General features: G+C 41.4%; 2 protein-coding genes across 2 annotated transcripts in view; both read left to right on the top strand.

Annotated features, from left to right (window-relative positions):
* Positions 1-20,103, top strand: part of LOC115687212 (uncharacterized) — an 83,238-nt gene extending 63,135 nt beyond the window's left edge. Inside the window, exon 7 of the mRNA XM_056318193.1 lies at positions 19,849-20,103. The gene's annotated coding sequence lies outside the window, so the exon portion shown is untranslated. The remainder of the gene's footprint in view (positions 1-19,848) is intronic.
* On the top strand, positions 13,832-17,251 carry LOC115687215 (uncharacterized). The gene is made up of 6 exons (XM_056318190.1): positions 13,832-13,983; positions 15,619-15,748; positions 15,838-16,007; positions 16,109-16,394; positions 16,485-16,651; positions 16,896-17,251. The coding sequence occupies exons 1-6, from the start codon at positions 13,893-13,895 to the stop codon at positions 17,054-17,056; spliced, it is 1,005 nt and encodes a 334-aa protein (XP_056174165.1). The 5' UTR covers positions 13,832-13,892; the 3' UTR covers positions 17,057-17,251.
* Positions 20,104-23,556: the final 3,453 nt, after the last annotated feature.

The following is a 23,556-nucleotide window of genomic DNA, read 5'->3' as shown; positions in this document are numbered from 1 at the left end:
TTTGGCTTGCTTAAGTTGAAGCGAATCGATGGCGATAGAAGAAGAAAAAGTGAAAATCGACAGATTTGATGAGAAGGAATTTGATTTTTGGAAGATCCAGATTGAGGATAATCTGTATCAGATGAAACTGCACTTGCCCTTGTTTGGGGAGAAGCCAAAGATGATGAAGCAAGCTGATTGGGAATTGCTGGATATACGAGCTTTGGGTGTTATTCGGTTGACGTTGGCACGTAACGTCGCGTTTAACATCGTGAAAGAGACAACCACTGCGGGTTTGATGAAAGCCCTGTCGGACATGTACGAGAAGCCCTCTGCAATCAACAAGGTCTATTTGATGCGACGTCTGTTTAATTTGAAGATGAGCGAAGGTGCGTCAGTTGCAGATCATATCAATGAATTCAATGTGATCGTTAGTCAATTGAGTTCAGTTGAGATTGACTTTGAAGATGAGGTACGTGCTTTGATTCTATTATCCTCATTGCCTGATAGTTGGAATACTACTGTTACTGCTGTTAGTAATTCCTCTGGGTCAATAAGTTTGACGTTTGATGGTATTCGAGATTTAATTCTGAGTGAGGACATCCATAGAAGAGAATCTGGCGAACATGTATCTGCTGCTTTAGTAGGTGAAAGAAGAGGAAGAACCGGTACATGTGTTAGCAGAAGTAGTATGAACTCAAATAGACGAAGTCAGTCTAGGACTGGTGGTGTTGTCTGTTGGAGTTGTGGCAAGAGTGGGCATATTAGAAGGGATTACCTTAAGCTGAAAAATGACAAGGGTAAGGGAATTAGAGTTGATGCTTCGGATGATATTGCTGCTATAGCATACAGTAATTCGAATAATGCTGATTATGTGTTGTCTGTCACTGATAATTCGTCGTTTGATGGATGGATAATGGATTATGGTTGTTCTTTTCACGCTGCACCAAACAAGAACTGGTTTACTACTTATCAGTGCACGGATAGTAGTAAAGTGCAGTTGGGGAACAATTCTGAATGCGATGTTATTGGTGCTGGTAATGTCAGAATCAGAATGCATGATGATATTGTGTGGACATTGACTGGAGTGAGGCATGTTCCAGAGTTGAAGAAAAATCTGATTTCCTTGAGTGTTCTGGATTCAGCTGGGTGTCGGTATTCTTCAAAATGTGGAGTTCTGAAAGTTGTTCGAGGTGCCATGGTGATAATGAAAGGAATCAAGCATAGTGGCCTGTATGAGCTTCAAGGTGAGACAGTGACGGAATTCGCTGCGTAGAGTCGAATATATCGGTTCGAGAGTCTGAATTGTGGCATATGCATTTGGGGCACATTAGCGAAAGAAGCCTGAAGGTTCTAATGAAAGAAATTTGCTATGTGGTTATGTGGTTAACGAATTGAATGTATGCAGGTACTGTGATTTAGATCAACAGCGAAAAGTGCAGTTCAGCACGGTTGCCAAAGAAACCACAGAAATTGCTGAATTGATTCACTTGAATGTTCGCAGGCTGTTGCGGTTTCCTTCAAGGAAGAGTGCCAAATTTATGCTAACAGCTATTGATGATTACTTGATGAAGACGTGGGTGTTTGTGCTAAGGCACAAGTTTGATGCTATTGTCAGGATTAGGCAGTTAAAAGCTTTGATCGAAAAGGAGACTGGTAAAACGATCAAGCAGGTGCGGACTGACAGTAGTATGGAGTTTTGCTCAAAGCTGTTAAACGAATTCTGCATGAAGGAAGGCATAGTGAAACACCACACTAGTGCCATTGAACCACAAAAGGTTACAAAGTTGATGAGCAAAACATTACTAGAGATGGCCCATAAAATGCTCTCTAGTGCCGGTATGGCTAGGAGATTACTGGCGGATGCGCTTAGTACGGCGAGCTACCTGAAGAATAGATCCCCATCGACTGCAATTGGATGTCGGACTCCCGAAGAAGTGTGGTCAGGTAACGTTGCCGATTATTCTGTTTTTACAATGTTTGGTTGTCCTTTTTATGCTCGAGTTAGTAATGGTAAGCTCGATGGAAGTACAAGAAAGTGCATCTTTCTAGGTTATGCACAAGGTGAGCGGGGCTATAAGGTGTGGTGCCCAGATTTAAATTCACCTATTATCAGCAGAGAAGTTACATTTGACGAGTCTCCTATACTTATGGCTAGGAGTGTTAATAACAGTGTTTATACGGATCTGGACGGTGTTCAGCTTGAGGTGGAGTTGCAACCAGAAGCTCCTGAGATAGCAGGTGCTAGCGAAATCGACATGGATGGTGCTTGTAGCGAGGTGGAGCCTATTGAGCCAGTAGTTGCTGTAACTGCTGATATTGACAAGGTGCATATTCGATCTCCTGACATATATAGATGCATTAATGGTTTTGCTTTATCTGCAATTAAGGAGGTTGTGTCGGAAAATCCTTGTGAAGCGGTTAAAGGTGCATGTGGAGTTGGTATTCTGATGAGACCCACGGTTATGGCGAAGTCCAAGCAAGGCTTGGACTTGAAAGACGTCTGTGGCGGTTGAGCCCATTGGGGCTACGGAAGAGTAGGAGCGAAATTCGGATTCTATCAAAGCGATTATGACTTGGCTCAAACGTCGAGCCAAGGTGGATATTGTTGAAAATATGTTTCGAGTTTGGGCACGTAGACGAAACCCGACCCGAGATTAATTATTATTTATGGAGGTTTGAATATTCCGAATTGAATATTTCTCGTTTTGCTTTGATGCAAAGAAAATAGAAAAGGAAAGTCCGAAATTTGGACTTCCTGTGCGAGTTCGAAATAGTGCAATGCAAAATAGGGAAACTTTCTTTTATGAGTCGTGATCGATTTTATTTATGTGTGGGGTCTGTGGACGTTGGGCTTCTGATCATGAAAGAAAGGAAATTATGGAAGTGGCAAATTTCATGAGTCGGCCAAAGAAAAGTCAAAAGAGGAAAGTTGACTTGTTGACCGAATCCCATTAGAATTGCATGGTTTCCTTCTTGTCCAAGCTGGAGTCGGCCACTGCATATTCTTTTCTTGGGGTATATAATATTAATTGTGGAATTGTGGGGTGGCTCTTGATAGGCACATAAGACTTCTTGAAGCGCCGCTGCCGCGTGAGTGCTTGGGATGCGAGGCTATTATTGATACGAAGTCTTGAAGCACCGTTTCTGAGTGCTTGAAAGTGGGCTTTTTCTTGTTCGTGTAATTACACCAAGAATTCAAGTGTTCGTAGCGATTAAATCTTGTGTTAAGATTTGTATACAAATCTTTCGCGAGATTGAGAGATTATTTCGTGAGAAATTGTGGGGCTAAACACTGCGTGCTTTATTGGGTGTAATTGGGACTTGGGAAACACTTAGAGTGTTTGAGTGACTCGAATGTGGTTGTAATATCCGTTGCATCGCTTGATCTATAGTGAAACTCCGTGCTGCTCTCCCCGTGGATGTAGGCCACTACGACTGAACCACGTAAATCTGGTGTCCGATTTATTTTCTTATTCTGTCAATTTTATTGTTCGATCGCTTGGCTTCCGCAACAATTGGTATCAGAGCTTTGGCTTGCTTAAGTTGAAGCGAATCGATGGCGATAGAAGAAGGAAAAGTGAAAATGGACAGATTTGATGAGAAGGATTTTGGTTTTTGGAAGATCCAGATTGAGGATAATCTATATCAGATGAAACTGCACTTGCCCTTGTTTGGAGAAAAGCCAGAGATGATGAAGCAAGCTGATTGAGAATTGCTGGATACACGAGCTTTGGGTGTTATTCGGTTGACGTTGGCACGTAACGTCGCGTTTAACATCGTGAAAGATACAACCACTACGGGTTTGATGAAAGCCCTGTCGGACATGTACGAGAAGCCCTCTGCAATCAATAAGGTCTATTTGATGCGACGTCTGTTTAATTTGAAGATGAGCGAAGGTGCGTCAGTTGCAGATCATATCAATGAATTCAATGTGATCGTTAGTCAATTGAGTTCAGTTGAGATTGACTTTGAAGATGAGGTACGTGCTTTGATTCTATTATCCTCATTGCTTGATAGTTGGACTACTACTGTTACTGCTGTTAGTAATTCCTCTGGGTCAACAAGTTTGACGTTTGATGGTGTTCGAGATTTAATTCTGAGTGAGGACATCCATAAAAGAGAATCTGGCGAACATGTATCTGCTGCTTTAGTTGTTGAAAGAAGAGGAAGAACCGATACATGTGTTAGCAGAAGTAGTATGAACTCGAACAGACGAAGTCAGTCTAGGACTGGTGGTGTTGTCTGTTGGAGTTGTGGCAAGAGTGGGCATATTAGAAGGGATTGCCTTAAGCTGAAAAATGACAAGGGTAAGGGAATTAGAGTTGATGCTTTGGATGATATTGCTGCTATAGCATACAGTAATTCGAATAATGCTGATTATGTGTTGTCTGTCACTGATAATTCGTCGTTTGATGGATGGATAATGGATTCTTTGTTCTTTTCATGCCGCACTAAACAGAACCGGTTTACTACTTATCGCTGCACGGATAGTAGTAAAGTGCGTTGGGAACAATTCCGAATGCGATGTTATTGGTGTTGGTAATGTCGAATCGGAATGCATGATGATATTGTGTGGACATTGAGTGAGGCATGTTCCGTAGTTGAAGAAAAATCTGATTTCCTTGAGTGTTACGGATTCACTGGGTGTCGGTATTCTTCAAAATGTGGAGTTCGAAAGTTGTTCGAGGTGCCATGGTGATAATGAAAGGAATCAAGCATAGTGGCTGTATGAGCTTCAAGGTGAGACAATTGGGAACAATTACGAATGCGATGTTATTGGTGTTGGTAATGTCAGAATCAGAATGCATGATGATATTGTGTGGACATTGACTGGAGTGAGGCATGTTCCAGAGTTGAAGAAAAATCTGATTTCCTTGAGTGTTACGATTCAGGTTCGATTCTTCAAAATGTGGAGTGTCGAGTATTCTTCAAAATGTGGAGTTCAAGGTGAATAGTTGTTCGATTTATGGTGTTGTAATGGTGATGATATTGTGTGACATTGGGTGAGGATGTTCATTGAAGTGATAATGAGTAAATTGTTCGGTGCCATGGTGATAATGAAAGGAATCAAGCATAGTGGCCTGTATGAGCTTCAAGGTGAGACAGTTGGGGAACAATTCTGAATGCGATGTTATTGGTGTTGGTAATATCAGAATCAGAATGCATGATGATATTGTGTGGACATTGACTGGAGTGAGGCATGTTCCAGAGTTGAAGAAAAATCTGATTTCCTTGAGTGTTCTGGATTCAGCTGGGTGTCGGTATTCTTCAAAATGTGGAGTTCTGAAAGTTGTTCGAGGTGCCATGGTGATAATGAAAGGAATCAAGCATAGTGGCCTGTATGAGCTTCAAGGTGAGATAGTTGGGGAACAATTCTGAATGCGATGTTATTGGTGTTGGTAATGTCAGAATCAGAATGCATGATGATATTGTGTGGACATTGACTGGAGTGAGGCATGTTCCAGAGTTGAAGAAAAATCTGATTTCCTTGAGTGTTCTGGATTCAGCTGGGTGTCGGTATTCTTCAAAATGTGGAGTTCTGAAAGTTGTTCGAGGTGCCATGGTGATAATGAAAGGAATCAAGCATAGTGGCCTGTATGAGCTTCAAGGTGAGACAGTGACGGAATTCGCTGCGGAGACGTCGAATGTATTGGTTCGAGAGTCTGAATTGTGGCATATGCACTTGGGGCACATTAGCGAAAGAAGCCTCAAGGTTCTAAGTGAAAGGAATTTGCTATGTGGTTATGTGGCTAACGAATTGAATGTATGCAGGTGCTGTGATTTAGATCAACAGCGGAAAGTACAGTTCAGCACGGTTGCCAGAGAAACCACAGAAATTGCAGAATTGATTCACTTGAATGTTCGCAGGCTGTTACGGTTTCCTTCAAGGAAGAGTGCCAAATTTATGCTAAAAGCTATTGATGATTACTTGATGAAGACGTGGGTGTTTGTGCTAAGGCACAAGTTTGATGCTATTGTCAGAATCAGGCAGTTAAAAGCTTCGATCGAAAAGGATACTGGTAAAACGATTAAGCAGGTGCGGATTGACAGTAGTATGGAGTTTTGCTCGAAGTTGTTAAACGAATTCTACACGAAGGAAGGCATAGTGAAACACCGCACTAGTGCCATTGAACCACAAAAAGGTTGCAAAGTTGATGAGCAAAACATTACTAGAGACGGCCCATAAAATGCTCTCTAGTGCCGGTATGGCTAGGAGATTCCTGGCGGATGCGCTTAGTAAGGCGAGCTACCTGAAGAATAGATCCCCATCGACTGCAATTGGATGTCGGACTCCCGAAGAAGTGTGGTCAGGTAACGTTGCTGATTATTCTGTTTTTACAATGTTTGGTTGTCCATGTTATGTTCGAGTTAGTGATGGTAAGCTCGATGGAAGGACAAGAAAGTGCATGTTTCTAGGTTATGCACAAGGTGAGCGGGGCTCTAAGGTGTGGTGCCCAGAATTAAATTCACCTCTTATCAGCAGAGAAGTTACATTTGACGAGTCTCCTGTACTTCTGGCTAGGAGTGTTAATAACAGTGTTTATACGGATCTGGACGGTGTTCAGCTTGAGGTGGAGTTGCAACCAGAAACTCCTGAGGTAGCAGGTGCTAGCGAAATCGACACGGATGATGCTTGTAGCGAGGTGGAGCCTATTGAGCCAATAGTTGCTGTAACTGCTGATATTGACAAGGTGCATATTCGATCTCCTGACAGATATAGATGCAATAATGGTTTTGCTTTATCTGCAATTAAGGAGGTTGTGTCGGAAAATCCTTGTGAAGCGGTTAAAGGTGCATGTGGAGTTGATATTCTGATGAGACCCACGGTTATGGCGAAGTTCAAGCAAGGCTTGGACTTGAAAGACGTCTGTGGTGGTTGAGCCCATTAGGGCTACGGAAGAGTAGGAGGGAAATTCGGATTCTATCAAAGCGATTATGACTTGGCTCAAACGTCGAGCCAAGGTGGAGATTGTTGAAAATATGTCTCGAGTTTGAACACGTAGACGAAACCCGACCCGAGATTAATTATTATTTGTGGAGGTTTGAATATTCCGAATTGAATATTTCTCGTTTTGTTTGATGCAAAGAAAATAGAAAAGGAAAGTCCGAAATTTGGACTTCCTGTGCGAGTTCGGAATAGTACAATGCAAAATAGGGAAACTTTCTTTTATGAGTCGTGATCGATTTTATTTTCGTGTGGGGTCTGTGCACGTTGGGCTTCTGATCATGAAAGAAAGGAAATTATGGAAGTGGCAAATTTCATGAGTCGGCCAAAGAAAAGTCAAAAGAGGAAAGTTGACTTGTTGACCGAATTCCATTAGGATTGCATGGTTTCCTTCTTGTCCAAGCTGGAGTCGGCCACTGCATATTCTTTTCTTGGGGTATATAATATTAATTGTGGAGCTGTGGGGTGGCTCTTGAGAGGCACATAAGACTTCTTGAAGCTCCGTTGCCGCGTGAGTGCTTGGGATGCGAGGCTATTATTGATACGAAGTCTTGAAGCACCGTTTCTGAGTGCTTGAAAGTGGGCTTGTTCTTGTTCGTGTAATTACACCAAGAATTCAAGTGTTCGTAGCGATTAAATCTTGTGTTAAGATTTGTATATAATTCTTTCGCGAGATTGAGAGATTATTTCGTGAGGAATTGTGGGGATAAACACTGCGTGCTTTATTAGGTGTAATTGGGACTTGGGAAACACTTAGAGTGTTTGAGTGACTCGAGTGTGGTTGTAATCTCCGTTGTATCGCTTGATCTATAGTGAAACTCCGTGCTGCTCTCCCCGTGGACGTAGGCCACTACGACTGAACCACATAAATCTGGTGTCCGATTTATTTTCTTATTCTGTCAATTTTATTGTTCGATCGCTTGGCTTCCGCAACAATTGGTATCAGAGCTTTGGCTTGCTTAAGTTGAAGCGAATCGATGGCGATAGAAGAAGGAAAAGTGAAAATCGACAGATTTGATGAGAAGGATTTTGGTTTTTGGAAGATCTAGATTGAGGATAATCTATATCAGATGAAACTGCACTTGCCCTTGTTTGGGGAAAAGCCAGAGATGATGAAGCAAGCTGATTGAGAATTGCTGGATACACGAGCTTTGGGTGTTATTCGGTTGACGTTGGCACGTAACGTCGCGTTTAACATCGTGAAAGAGACAACCACCACGGGTTTGGTGAAAGCCCTGTCGGACATGTACGAGAAGCCCTCTGCAATCAATAAGGTCTATTTGATGCGACGTCTGTTTAATTTGAAGATGAGCGAAGGTGCGTCAGTTGCAGATCATATCAATGAATTCAATGTGATCGTTAGTCAATTGAGTTCAGTTGAGATTGACTTTGAAGATGAGGTACGTGCTTTGATTCTATTATCCTCATTGCCTGATAGTTGGAATACTACTGTTACTGCTGTTAGTAATTCCTCTGGGTCAATAAGTTTGACGTTTGATGGTGTTCGAGATTTAATTCTGAGTGAGGACATCCATAGAAGAGAATCTGGCGAACATGTATCTGCTGCTTTAGTAGGTGAAAGAAGAGAAAGAACTGGTACATGTGTTAGCAGAAGTAGTATGAACTCGAATAGACGAAGTCGGTCTAGGACTGGTGGTGTTGTCTGTTGGAGTTGTGGCAAGAGTGGGCATATTAGAAGGGATTGCCTTAAGCTGAAAAATGACAAGGGTAAGGGAATTAGAGTTGATGCTTCGGATGATATTGCTGCTATAGCATACAGTAATTCGAATAATGCTGATTATGTCTTGTCTGTCACTGATAATTCGTCGTTTGATGGATGGATAATGGATTCTGGTTGTTCTTTTCACGCTATACCAAACAGGAACTGGTTTACTACTTATCAGTGCACGGATAGTAGTAAAGTGCAGTTGGGGAACAATTCTGAATGCGATGTTATTGGTGTTGGTAATGTCAGAATCAGAATGCATGATGATATTGTGTGGACATTGACTGGAGTGAGGCATGTTCCAGAGTTGAAAAAAAATCTGATTTCCTTGAGTGTTCTGGATTCAGCTGGGTGTCGGTATTCTTCAAAATGTGAAATTCTGAAAGTTGTTCGAGGTGCCATGGTGATAATGAAAGGAATCAAGCATAGTGGCCTGTATGAGCTTCAAGGTGAGACAGTGACGGAATTCGCTGCGTGGAGTCGAATATATCGGTTCGAGAGTCTGAATTGTGGCATATGCATTTGGGGCACATTAGCGAAAGAAGCCTGAAGGTTCTAAGTGAAAGGAATTTACTATGTGGTTATGTGGCTAACGAATTGAATGTATGCATGTGTTGTGATTTAGATCAACAATAGAAAGTGCAGTTCAGCACGGTTGCCAGAGAAACCACAGAAATTGCAGAATTGATTCACTTGAATGTTCGCAGGTTGTTGCGGTTTCCTTCAAGGAAGAGTGCCAAATTTATGCTAACAGCTATTGATGATTACTTGATGAAGACGTGGGTGTTTGTGCTAAGGCACAAGTTTGATGCTATTGTCAGGATTAGGCAGTTAAAAGCTTTGATCGAAAAGGAGACTGGTAAAACGATTAAGCAGGTGCGGACTGACAGTAGTATGGAGGTTTACTCGAAGCTGTTAAACGAATTTTGCATGGAGGAAGGCATAGTGAAACACCGCACTAGTGCCATTGAACCACAAAAGGTTGCAAAGTTGATGAGCAAAACATTACTAGAAACGGCCCATAAAATGCTCTCTAGTGCCGGTATGGCTAGGAGATTCCTGGCGGATGCGCTTAGTACGGCGAGCTACCTGAAGAATAGATCCCCATCGACTGCAATTGGATGTCGGACTCCCGAAGAAGTGTGGTCAGGTAACGTTGCTGATTATTCTGTTTTTACAATGTTTGGTAGTCCATGTTATGTTCGAGTTAGTGATGGTAAGCTCGATGGAAGGACAAGAAAGTGCATGTTTCTAGGTTATGCACAAGGTGAGCGGGGCTCTAAGGTGTGGTGCCCAGAATTAAATTCACCTCTTATCAGCAGAGAAGTTACATTTGACGAGTCTCCTGTACTTCTGGCTAGGAGTGTTAATAACAGTGTTTATACGGATCTGGACGGTGTTCAGCTTGAGGTGGAGTTGCAACCAGAAACTCCTGAGATAGCAGGTGCTAGCGAAATCGACACGGATGGTGCTTGTAGCGAGGTGGAGCCTATTGAGCTAATAGTTGCTGTAACTGCTACTATTGACAAGGTGCATATTCGATCTCCTGATAGATATAGATGCAATAATGGTTTTGCTTTATCTGCAATTAAGGAGGTTGTGTCGAAAAATCCTTGTGAAGCGGTTAAAGGTGCATGTGGAGTTGGTATTCTGATGAGACCCACGGTTATGGCGAAGTTCAAGCAAGGCTTGGACTTGAAAGACGTCTGTGGCGGTTGAGCCCATTGGGGCTACGGAAGAGTAGGAGCGAAATTCGGATTCTATCAAAGCGATTATGACTTGGCTCAAACGTCGACCCAAGGTGGAGATTGTTGAAAATATGTCTCGAGTTTGAGCACGTAGACGAAACCCGACCCGAGATTAATTATTATTTGTGGAGGTTTGAATATTCCGAATTGAATATTTCTCGTTTTGCTTTGATGCAAAGAAAATAGAAAAGGAAAGTCCGAAATTTGGACTTCCTGTGCGAGTTCGGAATAGTGCAATGCAAAATAGCGAAACTTTCTTTTATGAGTCGTGATCGATTTTATTTCAGTGTGGGGTCTGTGGACGTTGGGCTTCTGATCATGAAAGAAAGGAAATTATTGAAGTGGCAAATTTCATGAGTCGGCCAAAGAAAAGTCAAAAGAGGAAAGTTGACTTGTTGACCGAATCCCATTAGGATTGCATGGTTTCCTTCTTGTCCAAGCTGGAGTCGGCCACTGCATATTCTTTTCTTGGGGTATATAATATTAATTGTGGAGCTGTGGGGTGGCTCTTGAGAGACACATAAGACTTCTTGAAGCGCCGCTGCCGCGTGAGTGCTTGGGATGCGAGGCTATTGTTGATACGAAGTCTTGAAGCACCGTTTTTGAGTGCTTGAAAGTGGGCTTGTTCTTGTTCGTGCAATTACATCAAGAATTCAAGTGTTCGTAGCGATTAAATCTTGTGTTAAGATTTGTATACAATTCTTTCACGAGATTGAGAGATTATTTGTAATTGAGACTTGGGAAACACTTAGAGTGTTTGAGTGACTCGAGTGTGGTTGTAATCTCCGGTGTATTGCTTGATCTATAGTGGAATTCCGTGCTGTTCTCCCCATGGACATAGGTCACTGCGACCGAACCACGTAAATCTAATGTCCGATTTATTTTCTTATTCTGTCAATTTTATTATTCGATTGCTTGGCTTCCGCAACAGTCTTTGTGGAATTAAAGCCTCGCATTTTTCTTTTATGTTCTCTCTCTACATAAAAATAGGATGGGAAATTTTCTCTCTCCTAATATAGTAGATAGATAAATATATTTATTTTTTATGGGGGCAAATGTTTTTATCACGGTTAAGATTAAGAAACAATATTATGTAGCCATAAATGTGAAAAGAAGAAATCCCGCGTCGGCTGAATTAGTAGATAAATATGTGTATTTTACAGACTATTTCAATTTACTTTAAGAAAAGGCAAACCCTATTTTTTCAAAATGTTGAAAATGAAAATTTTATTAGATATATGTGAATTTTACTTGTTTAATTAATTGTATGTAGGGAGGTTTTTATTGTTTGTTTCTAAAATAAAGTAAAGTAACGTTAGCTGCAAGATTTGAGAACAGCGAAACAATAATCAAGAAAATTCTTACGAGATAGAGACTTTATTTTGATTTATTACTATATACATAGACCGTGAATTCACGTCGTGTCATCGTATTCGTGTGCTTATTTATGTCGTTACGGAAATAGTTCAACGCGATTTATAAAGTTCTCTTTTTATCAAAAATGGGTGAAAACAGCGTGAATTTGTTCTAGTTTCGAGTCAAGTTGAGTTGAGTTTGAATTTCTCTCGACTTATTTGTGTCCATGCTCGAATCTTGTTTAAATGTTTAATCATGAATCGCTACTCTAATATATAAGTGCATACAAATTAATTTTATTATTAATATAATAATATATCATTAATCCCTTTCGCTTATGATGAACATACATTCTGAATATCAATTGAAGCTCGTTTCCTCACCTACTGGTATGGTATCTTGACTTAGGTAAGGGCAAGTTGTGCTTTTGCCCACGTCGGCGAAATGTATCAAAGCGAGGTCAAATGTATCGAGCAGCAATCGCGTGTTTCCCAGATCACGTGATATGAGATGCGAGAGGGCAAAGTCCCACCGTTCGTTTCTCTTGATCGAGCAATCACTATTCGTTCGATGGATTCGTCCTTTTTGCCATTGGGACAAGGGATGTCGGGTCGGGGCTGAGGTCGGTCGGAAATCTCTACCGTAGACTTCCGTGATCGTGCAGTTGATGAGCCGTCGCATTCGGTCAAAGGGTCAATCACTTATGGAACATTTTACAAAACATGGTATCATGCTAGTGGCGACTCCTGAGTAAATTGACTTGTAGGTTAAGTTAATTAAATTAAAACCAAAAGTTGCTGTTGGTATAGTCTTGGAAGAGTCCGTGCTAAATCTTCAGGTTTAATAATCCATTGTCTTTGATTGGTCACCTTTGGAAAAGCCACAAAGTGGTGTAAATCCAAACTCTAGGAAAGTGTGCCTTCGGTTGTATTATTACTTCAATATGTAATTAATAACTACTAACACTTTGTTTTTTCCCTCGTTCTATGAGAATCTTTATAATCAGGATTAAATGGAACAAATAGAGCATTCACCAATGCTGGGTATATATAGAACATTTTACAAAACATGGCATCATATTAAAATACAGGTAGACATCTAGACAAGTTGACCATAATTAGTAACTTATGAAAGTCTACCACATTACTCAACATTGAGTAACTCAACATGAGGCTTTTGCCTTGAAATCAACCATCCATCAATGCAACCAAATTGTTTAACAATATTATTGGCTTTTCGTGAGATTTGTGGTGTCTAAAAAGGTAACTTTTGGAGTTTGCTATATATGTGAAGCTTCATAAAAAAAAAACTTAAGAAAAACGAGTATCTCCACAAATTTGACGAATAGGTTAACATATGCTGTAATTTTAATTAGTCCTGTTTGTGGAATAATTTTGTATTGCACGACCACTCTAAGTTCTGTGCAAATGGTAAACAGAGCCAAACATAGTACATGAGCGACACGCTTTAATTAATCTACTTCTTTTAAAGGTTTGGTTGCATAAAGTAGTGAGTTTCTAGAATGAGTTAAGTAAATCAACTGATCGAGAAATGGGATAAGAAGTAAATAGTGAATTAGTTCACTTTGTCCCTTTCGTGCTTGGGGCCTCAAGACAAGGTTCACACAATCAATATATAATCTTTCGATGTGAAAGACATTAAGACTTCCAATACAAGAGTAGGTAAAGGCAAATAAGGGCAAAATATAATATTTTCAACGAATAAATTTGATGCTTTCCCTTTGATGAAGTGTTTGGGCCGCCAATAACGACCACTTCTTCTTATAGTCGATGACAGCAAATCATCTCGTTCTTTCAATGGGAAAGAAAGTTTGATTTTTTGTAGAGATTTTCACTTATAGCATGTTTATTTGTTGGGTTGTTGAAAGACTTCCAATCCAGGAGTAGGTAAAGGCAAATAAGGGCAAAATATAATGATATCAACCAAGAAATGTGATGATGCATTGCCTGTTTCGGCCGCCGATAAGGATCACTTCTTTTTATTTTGACTAGAACACGTCATTAAGTTCTTTCAATGTGAAAGCCAGTTCGATTTCTTAGAGGGTTTTTTGTCTTTTTATATTTGTTCAAAGACTTCCATTTACTGTCAATAAAACCCATTGTGGTTAGGGTTGATGAGAAAAGCCTGCGACCTAATTGAGAGAGAGAGAAAGGAGCAAATTAGGAAGCCACGAAGAGCTAAGAGCAAGCTAAGAGACATGCCTGGTATTTCACTTTATTTCTTGTCTTTGCACTCTATTTTCATTTTCCTTAACCTAAGGCTGTGTACATTTGGCGGAAAATATTTTTCTGAAAAATATTTTTTGCATTTTCCGGTGTTTGGGGACGGAAAATTTTCCTTCCCACTCCCAAACTCATTTAGTTTTTTTGAGGAAAATGACTTCCGCTTCCGGAAGAAGGTCTTCTTCTTCCTATTTTCAATGTTTTTTTTTCCTTTTTTTTGTTCTGCTTCTTCTTCCTTAGCCAGTGGCCGGCGACCGGCGAGCTCGAGCCTCGCCAGACGTCGGAGAGGCTCCAGCGACCTCGGGCGAGGCTCGAGCCTTGCCCGAGGTCGCCTGAGCCTCGCCGACGTCTGGTGAGGCTTAAGCTCACCGGAATCTGGCGAGCTCGAGCCTCACCGGCCTATGGCGACCTCGGTCGAGGTTCGAGCCTCGCCTAGGTCGCCGGATCTGGCGAGGCTAGAGCTTGCCGACCTCGGGCGAGCTCGGCCTCGCCACAGGCCGGTGAGGCTTGAGTTTGCTAGAATCTGGCGAGCTCGAGCCTTGCCGACGTTTGGCGAGGTCGGACCTCGTTGGCCTCGGGCGAGCTCGGCCTATGGCGACGCTCGAGCTCGCCTCTGGCAGGTCACCGGAGAAGAAGAAGGAAAAAGAACACAGCCTAAGGCGATAGTGGTCGCCGAACGTCGGAAAATATTTTTCGAAACTTTTTCATATTTCAGCCGAACACCGGAAAATTGTGTTTTGGGAAAACATTTTTCCAAAAAAATGACTTCCGAAAAAATATTTTTCAAAAACGCAATATTTTCCGCTAAACGAACACAGCCTAAGTCTGCGATGTTATTCTCAATAATTCATGTCTTTATTTTAAACTTTTTCAAATTTCATTTGGCTGTAAAAGTAGAACAAAAAATGTTTTAGATAAGACCTCTCTACATCCACAACCGTTCGTGAGCATTTAAGCAAGAGCTTACATTACCATGAACTTGGTCACGTTCAGTTCGACGTAGCATTGAATTCCTCAAGAAATAGGATTCTATTTCCCACATTTATCAGATTACCTAGCTATATTGCTAGATTGAACTTTCGTTCCACTTTTTTAAAAGCACAAAGTCATCAAAAACTCAATCCACCTCCGGCATCTGCTGCCACAACTCCTACCACTGCCACCGATTACTAGCGAAGGTTGGTGGCAGCCGGACTCCGTCACTGACAACTGGACTTTATCTTCGGTAGTCGGACTCTACCACCGATCCTTGATCATCAGTTACTAACTGCGATCACCAAACTTCGCCGTTGGCTGCTGGTTGTCGTTTGCCATCGCCGTCAATAAGTATTCTTTTGTGGTGACCAAAATTTTTTGCAATCCAAACAATTGAAAAGGAAAGAATGAGCACCCCTGGAGTGAGTATCCGATTGATGATTCCTTGTCATGGTTCCAGAAGAGGCCTTTTTAGTGAAATTGGGATGTAGGGCATAGAATACGTGGCACTTACGTGTTTAAGACTTACATAGATACGGATCGCCTACTCAATTGTGCTTGTGAAATATTAAACTATCTAACCAAATTGAAAATCTCGATTGTATCTTAGGATGGATTTGTCCAATAATTTTTTTTTGGCAGGACCTGCCACGTACAAAAGGCGTCTTCCACCAGCTCATTATTCATTGAAGATACAATCGTTTTCGTTGTTATCAAAATCCAATGTGGACAAGTATGAATCCGGTGTTTTCAAAGCTGGGGACTACAATTGGTGACTTCTCGGATTTCCTTTTCTTTTTTCCTTCAAATCATATTTTTATCTAATTGCTAATCAAACGTTTCATTCGTTGTTCTTTTCAGGAGCCTATCTCTTTACCCTAATGGAGACAAGGACAATAACGGGTCGGGATTTATTTCCTTCTATTTGTCAATAGAGGAGACAGATAAGCTTACTGGTGGTTGGGAGGTTGACGTCAACTACAGGCTTTTTGTGTATGACAAGATACGAGAAATGTACTTGACCATCCAAGGTTTGAACATCACATAACATGAACAAAATTACCCTTCCAATCACATAATCATAGTTTAGAATTGACAAGAAAGTTGTATCAATTTGTGGAATTGTGTGTAGATGCTAATGGGGCAGTGAGGAGCTTCCATGGCTTGAAGACCCGATGGGGGTTTCCTCAGTTTCTTTCTTTGGATACATTCAAAGAGCCTTCGAATGGGTACCTTGTGGGCGACTGTTGTATATTTGGGGCCGAGGTTTTCGTCATCAAATCTACGGGCAATTGGGAGTCTCTTGCCATGATCAAAGACCTGCCGAACAAGACATTCCCTTTGAAGATCCCAAACTTCTCCAAAGTGGACAAGAGCTGTCACTATTCTGACCCCTGCACCGTTGGAGAGAGTAAATGGTACGTTCAGAAAATGAAGAGTTCGCAAATTACACTATCTATACTGGTATATTTTCCTTTTTTCTCCTTAACCGTAATTATCGGATGTAGGAGGCTCCAAGTGTTTCCCAAAGGCTATGCGGCCAACCAAGGGAAGTCATTGACCGTTTACTTAGAGTTACTTGGTGCTCGAGACCTTCCTCCCAAGAGAAAAGTATACTGTGAGTATAATCTGCGCGTTTTGGACCAGCTGAACGGTAACCATAAGGAGCATAAAGGTAAGTGCCTTCATGCTTCTGATCCACTTTAGACAACCATTTCTTGATAAGTTTTACTTCGGATTGCTTGAATTCATGTGACAGGATGAAAAGGTGAATGCTTCCCAGAAAAAAAAAAAAGCCAAAAGTCCTAACTAAGCGGAAATTAGATACGCGTCATATGACATTTGGATAAGAATTAACTGCATGCAAAATATAGATTTGATTTTTCATTAAAGATTTTCCATTAAAATTTCGTTTGCAGGTAGCGGTTGGTTCACTGCATCAGCACCAATCTGGGGTTACGGAGACTTTATGTCCTTAGAGAATCTGTGTAAGCCATCGAAAGGGTTTATTTACAATGATGTTCTGATTGTTCAAGTCCAATTCCTTGCGGTGTCGGTCGCCAAGGTCGCTGCAGTTTGACGGCTCTAATTTCATATTATTTCCTTCGATGTTGTCATAAGTTAATTGAGAACAGTTTCTGTCAACCAGTTTGTCAATGGAGTTTTTCCCCCTTGTTTAGTTTCTCCCTCCATTTGATGGAGTGAAATCCCGCGAATTGATGCATTCATTGTTGAGTTTATTGTGCTGAGCCAATATAGGATTCCCCGAGTTCAATTCTCCAATTATGCATATTTATTAATAGAAGTATACCCGGTAGATGGACAGGTTTGTGTGATTCATGTCGGATATTCGGCTTACAGTTCCTTTCGGAGTTCCGCCTATTACTTAAACATCAAGCTATATTTATAAACAATCGGGTCTGCGCACGAATGCAAGTTTAAGTATCCAATTTGTGCTTCAGCCATCGTTGGCTTGAACGGGCCAAGTGGAAGGCCTTTCAACAAAGGTTACGCTATTTTATTATCTAACACGGAAATTAATGTGTGAAGGATAAATTTTCTATTACAAGATTCAAGGGCTAGATTGGTTCCCTCTCCCTCATCAGATGAGCGAGTTTGGATCATAATAGTAATGAAAAAATAACTCGATGCAATCAGGTAAGTTTCTATGATTACTTTTCGGTCACATCAAATTTTAATTTTTCACTTGGCGACATCATTTTTGCCCAAAACCAAATAAAGTTCAAAGATAAACCCATTGACATGACCCCACTTTAAGGTCATGAAGTGAGGAAGCCCAATTCTTAAACCCAAGCCCACTCCAATTCGAAAGAAGAGCAAGATGCACCCCCACGTTCCGGGGAGACAACCCCATGACGCCTCGTACCCGAAATTGGGAGCTCTAGGTTATCAAGGTTATATTTCCTTGTAGGATAATGACAGAAATAATTCTTGAATTTTGGCTTAATGTGTAATATGATCCCTGAATTTTTCATTTATTTAATGTGGTTTATAAACTTTTAATTTGTTCAATGTGGTTCCTGGACTGTTGTTATATGTTTACCTAGTTCTTAAATAATATGAAAATGTTCAATATTGTCTTTCCATAAATTTAAGTTCAGGGACAATATTGAACATTTTTATAAAGTTTAGGGGCTAAATTGAACATGTATCAAAAGTCTAAGGATTATCTTGAATAAATTAAAAGTTTAAGGACTACATTGCACATTGGGCTACAATCCGAAGACCACATTGAATAAATTAAAAGTTCAGAGACCACATTACATATCGGGCTAAAGTTCAAGGACCATTTATGTCATTTTTCCTTCCATGTATTTGTCAATCAAGGGGACAAATAAGCTTCCTCATGGTTGGAAAGTTAGGTCAACCACAATCTTTTTGTGTATGACGAGATAGGAGACATGTTCTTGACCATCCAAGGTTGACCATCACATAATATTAACAAAATCACACTTCCAATTACATAATCATAGCTTAGAATTGACAAGAAAGTTGCATCAATTGGTGGAATTATGTGTAGATGGTGGTGGGGCAGCGAGGAGCTTCCATGACTTGAAGACCCAATGGGAGTTTCCTCAGTTTCTTTCCTTGGAAACATTCATAGAGGCTTCAAATGGATACCTTGTGGGCGACTCTTGTATATTCAGGGCTGAGGTTTTGGTCATCAAATCTACTGGGAAATGGGAGTCTCTCACAATGATCAAAGACCCGCCTCACCACACTTTCACTTGGAAGATCCGCAACTTCTCCAAATTAGACCAGAACCATCACTTCTCCTACGCCTTTGCCGTCCGCGAGAGCAATAGGTACGTTCCCAGAACAAAAAAGTTTGCAAAAACGAAATTAGCTACTCGCCCTTTTCCTTTTAAATTTATATTTGTTGGGTATGTTGGTGAAAAGAATTAGCTAAGATTTGTCTTAGTTTGACTGTAATTATCGTGTGTACGAAGCTAAAGGTTTATCCCCAAGGCGTTGCGGCTGAGAAAGGGAAGTCGTTTTCTGTCTACTTACGGTTTCTTGGTGTGCAAGACCTTCCTCCGAGGAGGAAAGTGTACGCAGAATTCTATTTCCGTGTGTTGGACCAACTCAATTGTAACCGTAAGGAGAAAAAAAAATTTAACCAAAAAAAAAAAACCATAAGGAGAAAAAAAGATATGTTTTTCTTTTCGATTTTTGTAACATGCATGTCTAAATTGACTTTTACTCTTTTTTTTAACTTTTACTTAATTTAAATCTTACCACCCACATGTTTTGATTTTTTTTTTGTTAGTCCAGGACAACCGAAACTTTAACGCATGCAAGTGTTGGCTGGAGATTCGCATATAACTTTTGCATAATTTTTTGAAATTCCGATAATATTTTATAATTTTAAATAATATTCTAATTCTTTTCTTAGTCCAAACCAAACAGGCTAACGCAAATACATGTAAGTATTACTATTTAAGATCACATCAAATTTTTCCAAATCTTTTAATGAACTGTATATCATTTATACTTTGAGAATTCCAAGTGCGGTCTTTTGGGAAAGGGATTAAACTTCTCTACTTTGAGTAGCAACAATCCAAAAATGTATGTGAATCTCTTATAGAAAGAACATGAGGCTATCTCTCTTCATGAGTCCCTATTGAGTATGAGTATAGTGATTAAATAAGGCTTCATCTACATTGAAAATAAACTAATAAGGATCTCTTGGGGAAATTGCAGTTAGTCATTGGCTTTGTGCCTCACATCCCGAATGGGGTTACAAAGGCTTTATGCCCTTGGAGGATCTGCAGAAACCGGCAAAAGGGTTCCTTTACTTGGATGTCCTAATCGTTGAAGTACAAATCCTCTTCGTATCAACTGTCAAAGTTGTAGGAGTTTGATGACTTACTTCAATGTTTATTGTGTCAAAATTGATTCCTTCAGAATAATGTGTACCGACCAAATTGGAGTTGACATTGGTACCCCCAAAACCATGTGAGTTTTTTTTTGTTTCCTAATTTGGTTACTTATCTGATCACTAGATCGAGTGTTAACGTATAAAAACTACATGTTGGCTATAGTTTGGTTGATCTGAGCATTGGAAAGCCTATCTTTGGGAGTCTGTGATATATTTTTCTGGATACCTGCAGGAGAAAGATGGGCGAGGAGGAGTCCGGGGAGTGCTCCAGGATAAACACTCCGACGCCCAGAGTCAGCATGGTTTGGGAGAAGAAGAGAGAATTTGAATGTGAGTGCCGGTGACTCTGTGTTTATGGCTTACCAGGCCTTTACTTATAGGCAAGAGAGATTGGTCCTCGTAGTAGCTCATGCTAATGCCCAGTCCGTGAGGTTAATTCGAGTCGAGTCAGACAACTCGATGGGGCAATCTTGACGGCAACCATGGATGCTACTCTATATAAGGCGGTGACTTGCGGGTGGTTCCTTCGGCTCTTAACCTTGCCGCGATCATTAGGCCTTCTGTAGTGGGCATTTCCTTACAGTATCGACTCCTCTCCCCCCTTAAGAAATTGACCCAATATGTTTCTTTCTCTCAACAGTCCATTATTCCAAGGGTCTTTTAGTCATTCCTTGCCTTTCAGAAGACCATGTCAAGGTCTTTTCTTAACATTACGGGATTGTATTTGACAGCTTCTACGGCTGCTATAATTGCCTGGATAGAACAGGTGCGCCAACCTGCATGGGCTTTGCAAGCGCTTGATTATATGGGCCAAGTGCTCTCACATGGACTTAGGCATTTTCTTGATGATAACGTACCGAAATAACGAAAGAAACTTATTTGTAACTGGGTGTTACTGTAATGCAGCATAGCATTTTTTGCTTCTCATTTCCCGAGTCATTCTCAACTATCTTGAGTTGTGCCATCCTATGGGGTACTTCACCATCATAGGTGTCTCCCTTTTTAGGTCAATTTCTATATATGGCCTCCTGGGCGTCACTGGGTTGGTGTTGGTCGCTTGGTTGAGCACCATTCACCTCCTGAATCAGAAGCTGTCCTTTGCGGTTTTCATGGATCCGTGATCACTTTCTTTGTCCTGCCTTTGAAAGGTGGATTGTGAGGGCTTGCTTTAAGTGGCGGCTCACAATGTCTGCCTAGCAACGCGACTTGTAAGGTATGTCTCAGCAGACGGCTTGCCGGAGTGTGCCCTCGAAGGCGGTTTACAACGGTGCGCTTCAAAGGACTACTACTTGTAATTATATACCTCAAAAGGCGGCTTGTGAGTGTGTGGCTTTGGAGCTAAGCGGAAACCCTAGCACTCGCGTACTTGCTGAAGTTTCTCTCTCCTCAAAGACTCCAAAGTCTTGAACTTAACTCTAACTGTTCGAGTTTAATTCTATCTTTGAAGTCCGCCAATCACACTAGGTAAGAAGTGTGACGGCGTAGGCGGCGGTGCGCGGGGAGGAGGGATGGCAGTGCGTACGCGCCTCGGTTCTCGGGCGTGTGTAGGAAGGGAGGGGGAACCTCTCTTATCCCACATAAGGGGAGTCCTGAACTAGCTTATAAGGCTTGGGGTTCTATATCTGTGTAATGCATTTTAAATTCGTGAGGGTCAGTAGGCCCAAAGCGGACAATATTACACAATGTAGACCCGGGTATTACAGGTGGTATCAGAGCCGTCTCCCGACCGTGTGTGAGGCCACAACGAGGGTGATGTGCCCGTAAAGGGTGGAGAGTGTGACGACCTAGGCAACGGTACGCAAGGAGGAGAGATGGTGGTGTGTCCGCGCCTCCATTCTCGGACGTGCGCAGGAAGGGAGGGGCAGCCTTTCTTATCCCACATCGATTAGGGAGAGTCCTGATCTAGCTTATAAAACTTTGGGTTCTATATCTGTGTAACCCGTTTTAAAGCCGTGAGGGTCAGTAGGCCCAAAACGGACAATATTACACAGTGTAAATCCGAGGTGTGAGCGCGCTCTTATCTCTGAAGCTTCAGATTTTTAACTCTGCTTTCGTGATCCAAGAGTAATCCATTATGATAGAGAGCAAAACAGAGTAATGGATTGGTCGTGAAAGCCTAACAAATGAATTCTCTTCCAGGAATTTTGGCTAGTCCAACCATCCAGCTCCTTAGGGGCTTGCCGTGTTTATATGCCCCTTCTATGGGCCGCGACCTCGGAGGCCCTCTCCATCAATCCGTCAAGGGTCAAGGTCGGTCTGCGAGTCCGTGATTGTTTGAGTGCACACGCATTGTGGTGTGTGATCATTTGAATGTGGTGGTGATAGCGATCGCGATTGTTTCTGATTGGAGTGGATCGCCGAGAAGCTCTTGGCGAGGAGACCTTAGGAGTTGTTGCTAAAACACGATTATTATAGGCCAAGAGAGCAATGAACTTTAAAGTAAGCGCGTGGGGGTGTCGACTACGCGAAGGCGGAATTTGGTGATTTGATCGAATAGCAAACACTACTCCGAAGTGAATGACTGGTGGTAAGTATCTGCACTCTTCTGTACGAGTAATAGAGGTGGTGGTCTCCATCCGTGCGGGACCAACTGTCATGTGAGAGAGGAATGAAAATCCTCCTACAGAAACATTTCGATTTGAGAGGAACAGGATTCGCTTGCTAGTACTCTCAGAGAATCGATTTATCCTCTTTTCACTCGAGACAGCTTGTTTGCAAACAATCAAATGCTGGCTATCCGAATCGAAAGAAACCTTTGCTGAAACAGCATTTCGAGAGTAGACTTATCGAAGAAAATGGATGTACCAAGCGGAGAAAAAAAATAGGAACACTGAAATGTCTTGCTAATTATTGGGTGTAGTTTTGAATTTCGCATTTAGTTGAATGTATGATAAATTTATGTAATATGCTAAAGTTCACAGCCTTCGAAATTCGCATCCCTTTTTTCTCCCTTATTTCCAGGTGGTTTTTTGAAGTTGTTGTTGACTCTCTGATTAGGAAGCAATTGTAACGTTTATTGGCACAGCACGCTATTCGCGTGGATGAAACTTAAAGGCAAGAACAGATGCTTTTTGAAACATGCAAAATCAAAATGATAAATGTACAACTCACTCCCTATGGGAATAAATCTCGAATTATTCCCAAATGAAAGATATTATTCTTGCGTTTGTTACACTATATTCTTCATTCTAGTTTTATCATCTTTATGGGGAATAAATCTCGAATCGTTCCTAAACAAAGAAATTATTCTTGCGTTAATTACACAATATTCTTCAATGGACTCAAAAACCCCTCTCACAGTTTATCATTTTTCCTTATAATCGTTAGCAACCTTTCAAACCAAACACGAAAGAATAAGGTTGTGTCCACGCACTAAGGTAAAGAAGAGAGACGGGAAAAGGAGTGGTCTAGAGGATTCGGTCCATGGACCACAGCAAAAGTCCGTTATCCTTTCACTGCTGGGAGAGGGAGGTTTTCGTTGCTTTATGAAGTCAGCCTCACGCGGACCCCTCCCACGCGGCCCAAGCCTCTACTCGACCCACATGGATCAACTCTCGACATGGAACCGGTGGGCCAGATGAGAGCCACAACGGGCCCGACTTGCAAGAATTGAACCCATGTCCCACCACATCGATGCCCCCACATGAGTTACAAGCTCACACAACTGAACTCGGCGA

The sequence above is a fragment of the Syzygium oleosum genome, unplaced genomic scaffold, assembly GCF_021117445.2.
Source record: "Syzygium oleosum isolate NSW1041296 unplaced genomic scaffold, Sole_v2.1 Sole_v2.15, whole genome shotgun sequence".
Lineage (NCBI taxonomy): Eukaryota > Viridiplantae > Streptophyta > Magnoliopsida > Myrtales > Myrtaceae > Syzygium > Syzygium oleosum.
The sequence above is the reverse complement of the archived record's forward strand: the minus strand, read 5'-3'. Positions and strand labels throughout refer to the sequence as shown.